The sequence below is a fragment of the Theobroma cacao genome, chromosome 3 (assembly GCF_000208745.1).
Source record: "Theobroma cacao cultivar B97-61/B2 chromosome 3, Criollo_cocoa_genome_V2, whole genome shotgun sequence".
In the NCBI taxonomy this organism is placed as follows: domain Eukaryota; kingdom Viridiplantae; phylum Streptophyta; class Magnoliopsida; order Malvales; family Malvaceae; genus Theobroma; species Theobroma cacao.
The window spans coordinates 36,062,615-36,079,851 of record NC_030852.1 but is presented as its reverse complement, the minus strand read 5'-3'; the positions used below and the strand labels follow the sequence as shown (position 1 = coordinate 36,079,851).

At 36.9% G+C, this 17,237-nt stretch overlaps 3 protein-coding genes and 1 long non-coding RNA gene across 6 annotated transcripts; 3 read left to right on the top strand and 1 right to left on the bottom strand.

Moving 5' to 3' along the window:
* LOC18606914 (pto-interacting protein 1) lies at positions 2,944-4,704 on the bottom strand. Of its 2 annotated transcripts, none has more exons than XM_007040806.2 (2): positions 4,183-4,704; positions 2,944-3,719 (listed from the first exon to the last, which is right to left on the bottom strand). In XM_007040806.2, exons 1-2 carry the CDS (start codon positions 4,649-4,651, stop codon positions 3,058-3,060), a joined length of 1,131 nt encoding a protein of 376 aa, XP_007040868.2. In that variant the 5' UTR covers positions 4,652-4,704; the 3' UTR covers positions 2,944-3,057. The 2 variants fall into 2 exon arrangements, with proteins under 2 accessions (XP_007040868.2, XP_007040869.2); XM_007040807.2 differs by having other exon boundaries at positions 2,944-3,716.
* Positions 4,317-4,787, top strand: LOC108661223. The gene is made up of 3 exons (XR_001926973.1): positions 4,317-4,407; positions 4,508-4,546; positions 4,698-4,787. It is a non-coding gene; the product is annotated as an uncharacterized LOC108661223 (long non-coding RNA).
* On the top strand, positions 5,825-13,327 carry LOC18606913 (arabinosyltransferase XEG113). Of its 2 annotated transcripts, XM_007040803.2 has the most exons (14): positions 5,825-5,924; positions 6,038-6,298; positions 6,776-7,054; positions 7,138-7,343; positions 7,769-7,874; positions 8,279-8,535; positions 8,736-8,871; positions 9,684-9,778; positions 9,871-9,924; positions 10,269-10,382; positions 11,003-11,101; positions 11,187-11,306; positions 12,639-12,725; positions 12,851-13,327. In XM_007040803.2, exons 2-14 carry the CDS (start codon positions 6,109-6,111, stop codon positions 13,016-13,018), a joined length of 1,911 nt encoding a protein of 636 aa, XP_007040865.2. In that variant the 5' UTR covers positions 5,825-5,924; positions 6,038-6,108; the 3' UTR covers positions 13,019-13,327. The 2 variants fall into 2 exon arrangements, with proteins under 2 accessions (XP_007040865.2, XP_017973691.1); XM_018118202.1 differs by lacking the exon at positions 5,825-5,924 and having other exon boundaries at positions 5,937-6,298.
* On the top strand, positions 13,733-17,102 carry LOC18606912 (pentatricopeptide repeat-containing protein At4g19220, mitochondrial). Its single transcript, XM_007040802.2, has one exon. The coding sequence runs from the start codon at positions 14,041-14,043 to the stop codon at positions 16,903-16,905; it is 2,865 nt and encodes a 954-aa protein (XP_007040864.2). The 5' UTR covers positions 13,733-14,040; the 3' UTR covers positions 16,906-17,102.

Genomic DNA, 17,237 nt, shown 5'->3' with positions numbered 1-17,237 from the left:
ATCATTTTGCAGGAATTTGACATCAGCATTACCTTTTCAATCTAACGAATTCTGGTTTTGCCATTGTCTGTGGCTTTGCGCCCATGTACCTTTTGTGTCAGCTAAGCGTGGCCATCCGTTCACAAAATATCAGCAGAGGCAGCCTCTGGAACGATTTGATTTCAATGTTAAATCAGCTTCAGTTTTTATTAGCTGGTATCAATTCTGCCTCCAATATCGGTCATCATAGTGTATGTTTGTTGACTGCATGCAAAGTTAGTACCCCAAGTACTTTGAATGAAGAGTTTTTTCTTCTTTGGGGGCATTGACTGCTATAATTCTACACGCTCTCAGATATGATGCATGGATGCAGTGCCACTCTCTCAGTTGGATGCTACCTGCTTCTTCCTAGTACTAGTAGTAGTACTAGTACTAGGGGATTGCAGACTTCCAACTCAATTCAGATTCTCAGCCTAAAGTTTGTGTCACATTTCCTCACTTCCTAGCTACGCATACTGGAGAAGTTAAACCTGCATGACTCTACGTTTGTTAAGGTACATGAAAAACTTGTGCTAGTTAAAATAATGGTGATCGTTTAATTTCAATTTACCGTACAACGCAGATAGCAAACAAGAGTGAGATTTAATGCATGCCAGCCCATGCCCTGTGCCTGCAGAATACGTGCGTAGCTAGGTATGGCAATTGTATATCCTATGGGCCAAAACAAAACCACTCAAAGATCAAAACCAGGGACAGTCCCCGTTTGCAAACAAATTGTATGCTACTTTTAAAGGACTGTTTGACGGCTTTGGGCATCCCCCTTTTCTCAATATTAGACTCCGCTCTATAAGTTGCATTAATTAACATTTAGCAGAATACTATTATTATATTCTCCCGCTCCGGTTTCTCTGTCCCTCTCTAGGGCTTTGTTTATTATATGTTCCATCTTCAGTCTGAATGAGACAATATGGCATGGGATGGAATGAGAAGCCAAAAAAACAAAAACAAATCCTCCTCTTCTACCCCACTTTGATATATTATATTCTCTTTTGATGCTTTGCAACTTCTGGGGTGGATACCAATCCTGATTAAATCCACCTTTTGATGATGTTATCAAAGCCCAAAGAGTGACCCCACTTGTAAAGGGGCAAAAAAAAGATGGATCAAGCGAAAAGAAAGGTCCCAAAAATAACCCATAAATCTTATTACAGTGTGATCATTAATAATGCTAAATCATCAGATTGATTTCATGCTAATCACTTTCTTTACAAGTCATTCTCTGACTTTACAGATAAGGGCGTGGCTGTTTTTGGAAGTGTTCCACATCCATTCTCACTTCACTATATTCTATCCTACTAGTTATATATTTGGAGAGGGGGGACAAATTGATCATTTAACAATTAAGGCATATATCAAATTAAACTGTGCTTCTTTTGGCCAAAATGGCCCATCTGTCAATTCCTCAATACTTTAATCTCTAATATAATGTGAGTTTAACAATTCATTAAGCACGCTTTGACTTAAATTAGGTTTTTAATTCAGTGCGGGAACCCATGCACCAGAGACACGTGCTTTGATTTCATTCGAAGTACACATGCACGTACGTAATATGTACAGACAATATGGTATAAACATGCTATTAAAAGTTTAAATAATCGTATAAAAATTATAGTGAGCAATTAAGATAGGGGGATCAAATTTATCATAAGTACATGGATCCAATATGGTTAATATACTCTAAATTAATCTTCCCGATCGAGAGAAGTCAAAGCCAGACAAAGCCAGTTGGATTCGGTGCTTTGACAGTCTATTAGTAAAACTATTGCATATTATATTTCCATTAATCATGCCTTCTTTTTTAATTAAAGAAGAAAAGAGAGAGAGAGAGAGATAGGGGTTCTTGAGAATACTGGATTCGATTGGGAGCCATGGTTGACTCTCAAAACAAGTAGCTGCGTGGGGGCATGACTCATGATCAGCTGCTGGGTTGAGGTTTTTGACCGGCTAGAGGTTTCATTCAAGTGAACACTTAGGAAATTTTAACTCTTTTAACTAATAGACTGTCAGAGCACCGTAAACAACAAAAAATTTTTAACTATTTTCAAGTGAACACTAACCAACAAAAATAATTGCTATACTCTTTTAACTCAGACTTAAGCTTTTGTCCGTGCGTATTTTGCTTGTGAATCACATCTATGCTGCCCAATAGATGGCAGAAGGAAAGTGTTCTTGAAGGAAACGTCGAGCTTTGTATAGTACTATAAAAAAAAAATTCTAATTATAGAATGTGATTATTGGATCATGTGCAATTATGTAAGATTTTTTTTTATAATTAGAAAAGAGGAGATTCGTATATTATTTTTTAGACATGAGGATCATACATCAACTAATGAACCAAATAATCGATTGCGTATAATCGTGTAAAATCTAAATAAGTAAATTTCTAATAATAGAATGTAGTAATAAACTAGTCAAAGTTTAGATAAACTTAAATGTACGTGTAGTTAATCCTTGCAATAAACATTAAACGACTTTGACTTGTTAGGTTGTTGATACCTTGAGGACTTTATTATATCAAATTAAGTCGACAAAGAATCGGAATTAATTGAAAATTCATGTATGTATTTATTAGTTCTTGACCCTTCTGTTTTTTTTCTCCAGTTTTTTCTACTCTAAATTCAATACAAATCCATCCTAGATTAGGGTCATGGAGGGAACAGTGTATATGAAACCACGGCAGAAACCATGAAGATAAGGGTCATTCCTTGAAATGAAATGTATATTCTAATCTAGTATGTGAGAGGAAGATACGAATTTGTTGGATTTTTAGAGGCGTATTACATGGGAATTTGAGCAAGTTTTCCTGGAGAAATAAATTAGAGATGGAAAAGAAGAGAAACTTCCTTTCCGTCATAGAATTCTTTACACTTGAAATGATACATTTCCTCCCTTTATCTAAAAAATTAAGTGTATACGCACCAACAGCATGAACATTTATGGTTAATGAATTAATGCGTGAGGTAGCTAGGGGAAAAGACAAAAAATTATAAAGCATGTTATGTACATGTATTAACAGGTTTATACCGGCAAAGGAGGATGAGGTTGAGGTTCCATACAACTCGAAATCCTATCTACTATCTGGCTCATATCTGGCCTCCCTTCTGAATTTTCAAGCAGTGCTGCATTAGCTAGATCAGTCAAGACTTTCAGTTGCTCTAAGTTTGCATCTCCATTGAGTTTTGGGTCCAACATTTTAGCCAGAACCTCAACATCATGATGTTTCCTGCATTCTTCCGTCCAGTCTGCCAATGTGACAGAGCCTTGTGTTGATTTCAAACCCGTTACCAGTTCTAGCAGCAGGACCCCAAAGCTATAGACATCACTCTTCGGTGATACCAGGCCTGTTTTGAGGTAATTGGTGTCAACATAACCAAATGAACCTTTGATGTTGGTTGGGTTTTGACAGCCTGGCTTGTCATAGCCCAATTTACAAAGCCCGAAATCTGCAAGCTTGGCATGGTTATTGTCAATTAGAAGAATGTTAGAGGACTTGACATCTCTGTGGATTATGGGTGGATCAGCTTGAGAATGGAGGTAGTCCAGGGCTCGAGCAATGTCGAGGGCAATGCTCAACCTGTTTGACCATGACAGTATCCCTGAGGATTGGCCATGGTATGTGTGCATCCTGTCAAAGAGACTCTTGTTTGGCACGTATTCCAGCAGTAGAAGTTGTTCTCCTGCTTCAACATTTTAAGGCAAATTGTTAGTTATATGTAAACATAAGCCCAACCCAAGCCAGAACAACTCTTTCTGTACATGGGAACGATCGCCCAAAGAAATGAGAGATGGATCATGCTGGCTCACTTGCACGGAAGGCAAGGCTAGGGCCTGAGCCCATAACTGGAGCAAGATAGTTTGTTCACAAATGAGGTAGGTAAGGAACTTATCAAAATGGTCTGATTTTGAATTGGGTCATTGGTTCTGGGTTAAAATCTGTCAATATTATCTAAGAAAAATAGTTGTCAATTTAGAAAAAAAATAAAAGACTGCATGTCAAGAAGTTCTTGATGAATTCTAGCCGTATATTCTCATAGAATGGTAACTATATTTTGAGCATGGAATATGCTTTAACACAATTGTTACAAATACTTCGTAGGATACTTTCAGGAATTTATGCATAAGGGATGGAGAGAAATTGGTCACCTTTTTCCAAGCAGAAGCCCAGCAATCCCACCAAATTTGGATGAGAAATCCTAAGCAAGACAGAAACCTCGTCCAAGAAGACCTTTTTGCTGCCACCTCTCTGCTCCATCACACGCTTGACAGCTCCAAATTTTCCATCATCAAACTCAGCAAGATACACAAAAGAAGTGGCTCCAACCCCAATCCTAATCCTAAAATCACTAGTCGCCATTTTCAGCTCTTCAAGTGCGTAAGTCCTGGTAACGACACCAATATTGCAGCACAAACTGCAGCTCTTTCTTGAAGGTTGCTGATGATCATTATTGTTTTTTCCTTCCCTGTGCAGCTTTTCCTGATCTGCACATTTGCTTGCCTGTGCCTCAAGGTAGAGGGCAAACTTCTTTAAGATCATTGTGACAAGGATTACTAGCAGAATTGCACCCATAATCCATAGGTGCCTCCATCTTGTGGAAAACCCAAGGAACCACATGATGGTTTAAACTATCTTCGGCTAATTTCTTCTTTTTCTGATATAGGTACGTTGTAACAGCTTGGAAGAGAAATTAGAGGCCGTAGGGGAAGTGGGAGGTCTTCCCTCTTCACTCTTTAGAGACGGGTCAAGGAAGAAAAACATTGACGAAGATTCATAGAATTGGATTTTTGCATGCTGGGAGAGTTAAAAAGCAGCTATAATATGTCACCATGCGAAGGGAATAATCACTGCATAAGGGTCTTAAACCTGTCTCATTATTTGTTGTCCATTTCCTGTGCAGCATAATAGCTGCAATTCTCAACCCAATGATAGTATTAATCTATTACTTTATATGTATGGTTGGTAAGAATAAAAAAATGGGTAGCTGCTATTTATTTACTTAAAACAAAAGGTTCATGTGATTTGGTGATTGAATGAAATTTCAACTGCGTGGTAGAAGAGAGAATGCTGCGCAGGACGGGCTTGCAAGATTCCCTTCCTATCCACTTTCCCGAAATAGAATTCCAATAAGGGAAATTCCTGTAAGTTTATATATATATATATATATATATATATATATATATATATATATCATTAAATTAAATATTCATATGTAAAACTAATATTATAAATAAATACTCTTTCTGTGTCATTTTTCTTTTTTTCATCGTTCCTGTTCCTTTATATTAAATAAAAATATTTTTTAGACACTTAAAACTCTTTCTTTTTTATATTACAAATATATTTTTCATGATTTTTTTACTTCTTCATATTAACAAATATTAAATATATATTAAAAAAAATTTAAATTTTAATATAAAATATATAAAATTCAAATTTTTTTATCTTAATTTCTATAAAAATAAAAAATTAAAAACAAAGAGAATATGAAACTTTGTCTTCCCCATGAACATCCAGACCATGTTTATGAGCCTCTCCCGACAGTGTAATTCTGACAGAGAAATCAATCTCTCTCGTGTTTTGTATTTGTATCCTTCTTCCGATCAAGGTCCTTGTTTTCCCCCTTTAGTTATATCCTTTCATTTATCTTATAAAATAAAGTAGCAAATGGAAAGAGATGTGGACCACTATATAAATTATGGTAATAACTTAATCAATAAAATTTTAAAGACAAAAATTAATATGAATTTATTGCCAATTTCGCATACTTACTGACATAAAATGAACAACAAAGAAATAAGAAAAATGTTTTAAAATAAGGTAGTGCCTGATCACGATAGAATAAGACAAAGCTCGGGAAGTTGACTCGGCTGCCGGGCTAGCGGAGCAGGTGAGTTCGTACAGCTTACAGCTATCAAATTTGATCTAAAAATTCTTTAAAAATATACATCCAACACTCTTTTGTCTTGAGATTCCATCCTGAAAAATTCAACACCAAGACAGATCAAATTTTTACAAAGACAATGATGGTCGTCTGAGATCAGTGAGGCAATCAGGATCGAACCCACGCAAAGATGGGGGGATGGAGAAACGCAGTTCAAGAAGCTGCTGGTTCCAAACCGCTGTTTCTGACCATATACGCCACCGTTATAGTGGGGATAGTGGTGTCTTCGTTTTACGTATTCTCTGCCATTTACTCTCCATCCGCTTCCACCACTCAGTCTGTCTCTACTTCTTGGCTTTCATCTCCTTCTCTCTCCCAAAGTAAGCTGCTTTTTCCTTTCTTTCTTTCTTTCTTTAAGCTTCTGGGTTTTCTTCTCATTTTATGCAAATGTTGAACATATGTTATTAGAAAAACCAAGTAACATCATATTCGTTACTGGGTCCTTGTCAAAATGAAACCTTGTTCATGGGTTGGAAGAACAGAGCTCAATTTTTTTGCATTTCTTTTATTTTTGTTAGTTTGGCTTTTTGTTTGTATTTTAAGTGTTGTCTACTTCTAGTTTTATTAGTTCTTGCTATAAGTTTTTTTTTTTTTTAACTTGTGAATTGGCCATATTTTTTGTGGAATTATAATGCAACTTTTGCATAAATGCCTCTTTCGTTGTATGTTACAAGAATTGTTTTTATGCCTTTTATGACGATGTTCTGCCTCACTACATCAACTTCACTCTTTTAGCTTTTCCTTTTTCCGATACATGATTCTCGTAACTGATCTCCTCAACTCAATCAATACGGCAGATGGGGTTTCTCTTTCCAGTGGTCAGTCAATCAACATTTCTCAACCTTCAGGAATTGCATCACAACCTGGCAGCAACAACCTGAGACCTATTTGGGAGGCTCCACCTCGTACTTCAAAAATGCCACCTTTAAAGTTCTTTAGTCTAACAAAAGAACTGGTCGAAGAAAGGGCAAAAGATAATGTCATTATAGTCACTTTTGGTAACTTTGCATTTATGGATTTCATCCTGACTTGGGTTAAACACTTGACAGATCTTGGTGTTTCTAATCTTCTTGTTGGTAAGTTGTCAAATCTTCTAGCAGTCACATAAGCAGAAATTGTGCTTAAAAGTGGACAATAAATTGGAATTGTTGTGATTTAGGTGCTATGGACACCAAACTTTTGAAGGCTTTGTATTGGAAAGGTATTCCAGCCTTCGATATGGGCAGCCATATGAGCACAATTGATGTTGGCTGGGGCTCTCCTACATTTCATAAAATGGGGAGAGAGAAAGTCTTACTTATAAATGCTATACTTCCTTTTGGTTATGAGCTATTGATGTGTGATACAGACATGGTGTGGTTGAAGGTATTATTCTATGCACGTTACTTTGATTGTTCCTCTCTAAATCAAGCCTCTCTTTATTTTTTACTTGATACTAAGCATTATTTTGATTGTTTCATTTTTTTCCTAAAGTAGATAAGTTTTATTTTATTAGAATGTCATCATACTGTGGAAGAATATAGATTTCTCTGATTCTCTAAGAGCCAAAATTTCAGTGATAAAAATACTAGTGGTTCCTGGGTATTGTGCTCTCTAAAAGTTAATAAATTCACTTAGTGTGTTTTTTTTGGCTTGTGTAATGTTTTTTATCGTGCCGCCGTATACATACCTTTTTTATGAAAAAGAAACTTGATGCCGTTATTTCATTTTATTTTACTTCATGATCCTTTATGGTCACTTCAGAAGATATACATGAAAGTCATAATTCATATGCCATCTTCCTTTGACAGAATCCACTTCCATATCTTGCTCGGTACCCGGATGCAGACGTCTTAACTTCAAGTGACCAAGTTGTGCCAACAGTTGTTGATGACAGATTGGCTGACTGGAAACAAGGTAAAAAAATGTTTAAAAAATTATTGCCTTTTCATCTTCTTATCCTGTTTTCAAGTCGTGCCCCAATGTAGTGTTGTTATAGGAGACCTGCCCTCATCTTTTTTAAGAGAGGGGGGGAGGGGGTTGACATATGTGGTTCTGAACTTAGCGTATTCTGTGCTGGCTCTAGATTGTTTTTTCCTTCTATGTTGTAAGTGTAAAACCCTTCTTGTACTGAGCATGAATTGCTCAGTTTGCACTACAGCCGTAAGCCTGCCTTTCCCTTTGTTGTTGACATGCATGCATTCTGTCAGAGCTTAAGTCACATGGCTATTTTGCACATTTATCACTTTCTTCTTTTAACTCATATATGGCCATTCTTGTAACTCCTTTGGTAAAATTGATTCTTTCTTTTCCTTGAACAGTTGGTGCCGCGTACAATATAGGAATTTTCCACTGGCGGCCAACAGAGCCTGCAATAAAACTGGCAAAAGAATGGAAAGATATGCTTTTAGCTGATGATAAGATATGGGATCAGAATGGATTTAATGAACTTGTACGTAGGCAGTCAGGGCCGGCCGTTGATGACGATAGTGGACTTTTTTATGCTTTTGATGGAAATCTCAAGCTGGGAATTCTGCCAGAAAGTATATTTTGTAGTGGACACACTTATTTTGTTCAGGTAGGATCCATATGTTAGTTCTTGGCGATTTTGCTGTAGTCTCATCCTGTTTTTATTTTACTGATGGTTGTTAAAGTTCAGTTTCATCACTTATATTTCTTTACATGTTTATGCCTGTGAATTATCTTGCATGTACCTGTTAATAAATAGCAGCGTATGTTGTACACCAAGCATGCCCTAAGCCCTAATTTTATTGGCAGGCCATGTATGAACAACTTAGGCTGGAGCCATACGCTTTGCACACCACGTTCCAGTATGCTGGTACTGAGGGAAAGCGTCATCGACTGCGGGAGGCCATGGTTTTCTATGATCCACCAGAGTACTATGATGCGCCAGGTAGTTTTGTGCCAGCTATTTACTAGGCGTGATGTTAGAAGCGTATTAGCATTACAAATGTTGTATACCTACTATAAAGCATTAGGTATTTTTGTTCCAGCTGTATTAAAGATTTGATTTTAGGATGTATATTGTTTTCATTGATGCATTATACCTCGAGTGCCCCTTAATTGATAATTGGAGTTTAAGCCAGTTTTTGCATCCTTACGAGCTTCAGTTATATTTCTAGATCTGACAGGGACCTGCTAAACTCTTTGTAAGTTTTTTCATTCTTGTGGAGGTGAAGGGGTCATACCTCATACGGATTATAGGCATCCAACTTATGCAATGTGGGTATTTTGGGATGAAGTAAATATTCCATGTAACATACTGTTTGCTTATGTTGTTGTCCTCGTTTATGATTTATTTGCTTTCCCCATTAATATATGATTGTTAAAACTTTATGTAACAGAGGATTTGGCTATGTTGATTATCCTCTATGCATGAGGTATATAATTCCATAGGCTGTTTTTCTCGTATTTGATACCACTCCTATTATGTTTTCTGCCCGTGTTGGTTAGGAAGGGATGCAGGAAAGCCTACTATCCAGCAAGTTTATCAGGGAAACTTTGAGTTTTATAGTGAACTAAACACATTTTTAACTTTTATCTTTGTCCCCATTTTAAACAAATGGGGTATATAGTTCATTCTGATTTCAACTTCTTAAGCGATGAAGATAAAGTCAAATGGAATTTTAGATCTTGATACTTGCTTTAAAGAACTTTAACAGCATGTTTAATGCTGCCAGTTAACTTATTGAAGGAACTATGCAGGAGGATTCTTGTCATTTAAACCTTCTATTCCAAAGAGCTTGTTACTGGAGGGGGAGAATAATCTCGAATCACACTTCTCTCTTATTAATTACCAAGTATGAATTTATCAATATATAACTTCTAGCTTCTGCCACTTAGATGCTCTGTGTTTGTACTCATAACTTACTGTTTTGACAATTCTATTCAGATGAAACAAATAAGGTCAGCGCTTGCTATTGCTTCATTGCTGAACCGTACGCTGGTGAGAGCCCTGTGATCACTTAGCATGATTGTCTTAAGAGTTTGTGATTACTATTCTAATGAGCTTGTGAAGGAAAATTGAACCAAAGTGTCAAAGTGGTTCTTAGAAGAGATTCTTAGCTTACACCCTTAAAGTATGAGTTTTAACATGAATTAATTGTGCCTAGCGGTAACAAAAATAATCAAGCAACAACATCTGTAATTTAAAAATTCATCATCTGTTGTGCAAGTGGTAAAGCATTCTGTGGTGAAGGTTATCTAATTCGTTCCAAATGTAAGCTTGGGTGTTGCATTTGCATAAGGTTATCTAATCATTTTTTTTGCTTCTCACTGTGTAAATTTCAGGTTATGCCTCCACTATGGTGCAGGTTGGATAGGCTGTGGTTTCCACATCCTGGAGTTTTGGTGGGGTCAATGACTAGACAACCTTTTCTCTGCCCTTTGGACCATGTCTTTGAGGTATATATTAGTTGACTGTCAGAACCATTATTTCATTTTCTTGTTTCAGCTGGAAACAACCTTTTCATGTTGTAGCAGTTTTTTCCCTCCTTGTTATGTGTGCGTCCATGAAATTCCATAGTATCTCCAAGTCAGAGCACTTCATTTTGCCTCTTTTAAAGTACAGCGTAATTGCAAGGAGCTTGTGGAAGGTGCTTGCTGTAGACATTCTTGTTGACTTTCAACAGTGGAATATCTGTTCAGAACAGTCCTGAGAAATCTTTTGAGATTTTTTTTTTTTTGAGTGAATCAGGATGTGGACATTCTAATGTACATTACCAACTTGTTACAAACTCATTTTAGTTTGTTTAGAATTTTTAAGCTTATTTCTTCTGGTTGGTTCATACTTTTCTCAATGGATATCAAATTTGAAACCCTTAAGATCAGTCCTAGTCTTTTTATTTTGGTCAAATTCTGGATAGTGACTTACAAACCAATTAGGCTAATAACTTAAAACTGTGTTCATTTAGTCCATGAGTCTTCTGATTGAGCTCAACCTCTCCTTCAGAGTTCTATTATTGGAAGATGCTTTATTAGAGCGTGAGAACTTGTAATTCTAAGGAATATATTATGCCCTGTAGGTAAATGTCATGTTGAAAGACCTTCCAGTGGAGGAATTTGGTCCGGCAATCAACATCAGAGAGTACTCTTTTCTGAACAATCCATTGTTGCCCCAACAAGTAAATGAATATCAGTGGTATAAATTTAAATTGTTTCTTTTCTATGATCTCCTTCGGGAAACTTTAGTTTGGAATGTTGTTTCAGGTAAAGGAGTCGTGGCTTGATGTTCAGCTTTGTCAAGAAGGAACTGAAGATTGCCATGCATCAAGCAACACAAGTAGACCAGGTCTTTTAAGATTTCCAAAACACAGCGGTGAAGAAACGGTATGGCAGATTCTTTATTTGCTTATATGAAGTATCTTCTTCATAGAAGTGCAATCACTTCCAATATTCTTGATGAATAACATCTGTATTTTTTATTTGTTGGACTTAATACAATGACCTTCTGCTAGACTGTTGAGTTTTGATTGTAGCTAAAATTGGAAAATATGTTCAGAACTATTAGGCTATCCATTTAGTATCGTTCTTAAAAAGCTTTGTCTTTGGTGCACAGCTGCTAGGAGATTGTTCTAGGATGCTGAATGATATCTGTATGTCAAAATTGTGATTGGATCTAGAAATTTTTGTTTTGTGGGTTTGAATGGCAAGGTGGAATGAGGTTTAGTGATTAGTGAAGCGATTTCTTAAGTAGTACCTGAGCCGATATTGCTACTTGTATGTTGAGGAGACCAAACTGTTATTTAAAACCAAATGACCAAGTACGAACATTTATATCAGTAGAAACATTAAGTAATTCGTGTTTCTCTTCTTAAAGTGAAAGAGAGATTCTTTTTCTTTTTCTTGATATGTAGCTTTATGACCCAAGAGTGCATCATTCTTAAGTTTCTGAAGGGGTTCTTTGGCTGTTGAGCTAGAAATCAGAGGTTGAGCTTGTAGGATAACTAACTATTCGTTTTTATTTTCCTCTTAAGAAATGGAAGGGAGGAATGACTGATAAGTATGATAATAAACGCTTTTGCACTAGAATTGGACTCTAGAAAGTATAAAATCACTAAAGGATAGAGGTCAAGATTTTCAGGTTAGGTTTAAAAGCATCTTCGATTAGTTTATTTAGATATATATACATGCACGAATCGTTTTAGTTACAGTTTATAAATTATTACTGATTAGTCACTGAAAAGTGTTAATGTGGCTTTAATCTGTTAAAATAGGCTACTTCCTTGCAAGAATTGACTTTTCAATCTCCATAGAGAAATGGAAGCGGATGAAATAGATCCTATGCAGTGAATTGTTCCATGATAAATATATGCGAGTTACACTGCATCATACAAAGTTTTCATTGATTAAACTTTTGGTTTGCCCAATATTATGAGATAAACTTTTCCTTCAGTTAGGCAGTAGTTTGAGTTTAGGTTGGTCAAATATAGCAAATATTGCTATTGCTGTCCCGCTGGGAAATGGCTGTAAGTTTTGCTAGATTGGAGGTTAATATAAGTTCATATTTGAGACTGTAAATTAGTTACTTTCATTCTGTTTGTAATTTCATGAAACTGCTATTAATACTATGTCCATGCTATTAGCAATGTCTTAAACAAATCCGTTGTTAACATTGTTGGCTTGATATTGACCTTGTTGAATTCTAATACTAAATTACAGTTCAAGACAGTGTTCTCTGCATTCAAGGATGTCAAAGTAATTCAATTCTCTTCCATGCAAGATGCTTTTCTTGGTTTCTCTGACAAGGCAAGTCTTTTCATCAAGCTGCAACTTCTCTCCTTCTATTATTTTACTTTATTGTTATTATACATCTAAACGTTTCATGTTTGGTTGTCTTGTACTAATATGCTAAGTGGTATATTTACACTCAGACAAGAGAGGAGAAATTCAGGAATCGTGTGAAGCGGTATGTAGGTATATGGTGCTGTGTTGACAGCCACACTCCCGGACACATATATTATGACATGTACTGGGATGAGAAACCAGGCTGGAAACCTGCCCCACCTCAAACCCCAGAGGATGATCATCCGCCATTCTGAGGCCCCGTGCCAATATTATCAAAATATGGCCAAGTTGTCGGAGACAGAAAAATGAGAAACAGAAATCTGTTCAAAGCTGGTTTCATCTTTGTAGCTGGGATGAGGTTGTATCACTTTACAGAGGAAAAATGTCCAGAATCTGAAATTTGAAATAGTGAAGGGCTGATTTGTTTTTCACCCCTTTGCTAGTGTAACTGTAGGTAAAAAAAATTTTGACTTGTATTTAACCTTTCCACAATACTAAATAAAAAGGAAATGAAGCTAATGATTTGAAGGAAGTTATGGTGCCTACTGAAGGACCCTGTTTCATGACTGGCTTATTACTGCTTTAATAAGATGATTTAAGATGTTTGCCTTTTACTTTTCTTCTATAATTTCTTGCTTTAATACATTCTTCTTCTCTTTAAAGCCGATTCTGAAGTAACCTATGGAAAGATGAGTTCACTTTCCCTCTAATCTGTTCTGGGATCACCTACTGTGATTACAGTCCAGCAAGGTTTTAGCTTTTCAAAGCCGAACTCTCAAAGTTCCTCTGGTAACATAAGCCATGACAGTAGGGAGAATGGTTCCAAAGCCTTTTAAGCCTGATTGGTCATATACTATCATGTTTAGAGTTGCAAATGCTTCAGGTTAGTTCAATTGATAAACAGACGATTTCCATTTCTTTGTCAATAGAGAGTAAAATCTTATACGTATTAGGTCGTTATAACAGAGTTCGTTCGAAAGGAGAGTACACTCAAGGAAAGCCTACCCGACCATATTAACAAATAAGTAAAAAAAAAAAATCGTTTAGAGCGCTTTAATTTGACGCAGAGTTCTAGTTTTCAACACAGCTGCAGTTCCTTGCTCCTTTCCGGGACTTGAGATTATGAGCGCTATCCCCTCCAATTCCTGGCTGGAACCAGAGCTCCAAGTCTCCAACACAATTGTATTGTACTTAAAAATTCTGCTGGTTTTTATCAATTAAGATGTAACAGATAACAGATGAACATTCCCCACTCCAAAAGGGTATGTAACATTGAATGGGTAGTTGTTGGGCAGTTAGGTCCTTTAGGCACACATCAAAAGCAATCTTCCCAGGAGACTTCATAGGAATAAGGAGGTCCTTCTTCTGTTCAGCCTTGTTGCCTCAGCACCAAAATTTCTCAATTAGAATTGTTGTTAGCTGCAAGCTCAAAAATCCCATCTTGTTTATTGAATCATATGGCCTCTTCCCAAATGCTCATCCTCTTTTTACTGTTAATTCCCTTCATTTTTCTACTGTCCTTCAACCATCCGCCAAAATGCCCCAACGAGAGCCACATCAGCAGTATACCCAGTTTTACAATGTCCTTGATCTCCTTAAATCCTCCGTGGGAAGACCCAACCTAGTAACAGCCACAACCGCCCATTGCTCAGCAATCAAGATTGGTGCTCTTGCTCACTTGCCAGCTTGCACCTCTCTCCTCACTGCTTATTCAAGAGCCAAAGATTTCAACTCATCCTTGGCTTTATTTGACGAATTTGATGACAAAGATATCATCTTTAGGAATGCTATAATCAGTGCTGCTGTTGAAAATAAGTCCTATGGTGTTGCCATGCAGTTTTTTGTTGAAATGGTTGAAGTGGGTTGTGGTTTTGATTCTATAACTTTGCTACTTGCTGTGTCAGCTTTATCCCATATGAAGTACTCGATACATGGGAAGAGTCTTCACTGTTTGAGCATAAAAGTGGGAATGCTTTGCGATTGTAGTTTATGTAATGCTCTATTAGACATGTATGCTAAATGTGGTGACTTGACCTCTTCTGAGTCTATGTTTGCACGGATGGAAAGTAGAGATGCTGTTTCTTGGAATTCAATGATAAATGGTTTTCTTCATAATGGTCATCCTGCAAAGGCCCTGTGGTGTTTCAAAGAGATGATTTATTTGGGAGTTAGAGTGGATACTGTGAGTTTATCAAGTGCTATCTCAGCATCTGCTGCTTTGGAGGAGTTAACTTCTGGTCAAGTCATTCATGGATGGGGAATAAAACTGGGGTACAAATCTGACATCTCGTGTTCCAACTCTCTGATTTCATTATATTCAAAGTATGGAGATACTGAAGCTTCAGAGTCGGTGTTTAATGAAATGGTGTATAAGGATGTCATTTCATGGAATGCAATGATTGGGGGGTTTGCCTCAAATGGAAAGACTTTGGAAACGTTTGATCTGCTTTACAAAATGCAACTAACAGGATATGCTCAGCCTGACATGGTGACTTTAGTTACCTTAATGTCATTTGGTGCAGAGAGGATGTTATTGAGAGAAGGGAGAAGTATTCATGGATATGCAATTCGTAAACAGATGATGTCAGATGCATTGGTGATTAATAGCCTTTTGGACATGTACTCAAAATGCAATTCTGTTGTCAAGGCAGAGTTTTTGTTCGATATGATCCCAAAAAGAGACTTGGTCTCATGGAATACAATGATCTCTTGCTACAGCCAAAACAGGCAGTCTAAAGAAGCTCAAAGTTTATTTAAGAAACTGATCCATCAGTGTTCACAGTGGAGTTTGTCAACCCTATTGGCTGTTCTTCCGTCTTGCATTTCCCCCAATTCCCTCCAGTTTGGTAAATCAATTCACTGCTGGCAGCTAAAGGCAGGGTTTTCAAGCAATATTCTTGCAGTCAACTCTCTCACGCACATGTATATTAATTGTGGGGACTTGACAGCTGCTTTTATGTTGCTAGAGAAAATTTCTGCTAAAGAGGACATTGCTTGTTGGAACACTATAATTGTTGGTTGCACGCAGAATGGCCATTTCCGAGAAGCTTTAGCTACATTCAATATGATGAGGCAGGAAACAAATGTTAGACATGATGCTATCACCCTTGTAAATGTTATATCTTCTTGTGGAAATCTTGCCTTGATTTATGAAGGAAAATCCTTACATGGTCTTGCTATTAAAACTTTTTCAGGATCAGAAACTCGTGTGCAGAATGCATTAACCACTATGTATGGCAGATGCGGTCACACTAAGAGCGCAAGATCAGTGTTTGGTTTCTGTTCCAGTCGAAACTTATGTTCGTGGAACTGCATGATCTCTGCTTTTTCCCAGAATAAGGATGGAAGAAGGGCCCTTGAATTATTTCACTTTCTTGAATTTGAACCTAACGAAATCACCATTGTTGCCCTTCTCTCTGCTTGCAATCAGCTTGGATTTTTAAGGCAGGGAAAACAGATCCATGGACATGTATTCCGGTTTGGACTTTCTGGGAATTGTTATGTATCTGCAGCCCTTCTGGATATGTACAGCAATTGCGGAAGGCTGGATGTAGCCTGCCAAATATTTACTAGGTCAAAGGAGAAGTCTGTTGCAGATTGGAATTCTATGATATCTGCATATGGATACCATAGTAATGGTAAAAAGGCAGTTCAACTATTCCATGAAATGTGCGGGTCCGGACTTAGACCATCCAAAAGCACGTTCATAAATCTTTTATCAGCTTGCAGTCATTCAGGGCTTGTCAATGAAGGTCTTTGGTATTACAGCCTTATGTTGAGTGAATATGGAGTAGAACCAGTAACTGAGCACCAGGTGTGCATTGTCGATATGCTGGGGCGAGCTGGAAAACTGCAAGAAGCCTACGAATTCATCAAGCAGATAGCAAGAGAGCCTGAACCTGGCGTTTGGGGAGCCATGTTAAGTGCTTGTAACTATCATGGAAACATTGAGATAGGAAGAAAAGTTGCAGAACATCTTTTTGGATTGGAACCTGAAAATGTTGGCTATTATATTTCACTGGCCAACATGTATGTCAGTGCAGGAGGATGGAAAGACGCCATGGAGTTGAGGCAAACAATCCAGGAGAGAAAATTGAAAAAGCTGCCTGCTTACAGCCTTATTGATGTTGGTTCCATGTGAAAATGATCACACCATTATTCCTTCAAATAATCGAATTTTATACTACTAATATAACCTATTCGCCAACCAACCAATTTTCTTGATACCCTTTCATGTTCAAGTAAATCTGTTGCTTTATGTTCAATTTTTTTTTTCATATTTTGTATATTTCCATTGAATTTTTGAAAATAAGTTCATATATGTGATCGTCTTGATTTTTATTTTATAGTGTCATTTGCTTTTATTAAATCCAATAATAAATAATTATGACATGAAAAAAGTTGACAATGAAGCATTATAATTGATAAAAAGGTGATGCGTCCGAATATTAATAATTCGGAAAATAAATTTCA

Bases quoted from the DNA above. Each gene is read 5' to 3' on its own strand.
- LOC18606914 (XM_007040806.2), bottom strand. From the start codon at position 4,651: ATGTGGTTCCTTGGGTTTTCCACAAGATGGAGGCACCTATGGATTATG. The intron at 3,720-4,182 runs GTGACCAATTTC...AAAATGTTGAAG, and splicing joins GGGCTTCTGCTTGGAAAAAG to CAGGAGAACAACTTCTACTG.
- LOC18606913 (XM_007040803.2), top strand. From the start codon at position 6,109: ATGGGGGGATGGAGAAACGCAGTTCAAGAAGCTGCTGGTTCCAAACCG. The intron at 8,872-9,683 runs GTAGTTTTGTGC...GGAACTATGCAG, and splicing joins AGAGTACTATGATGCGCCAG to GAGGATTCTTGTCATTTAAA. The intron at 9,925-10,268 runs GTGAGAGCCCTG...TGTAAATTTCAG, and splicing joins CATTGCTGAACCGTACGCTG to GTTATGCCTCCACTATGGTG.
- LOC18606912 (XM_007040802.2), top strand. From the start codon at position 14,041: ATGGGTAGTTGTTGGGCAGTTAGGTCCTTTAGGCACACATCAAAAGCA.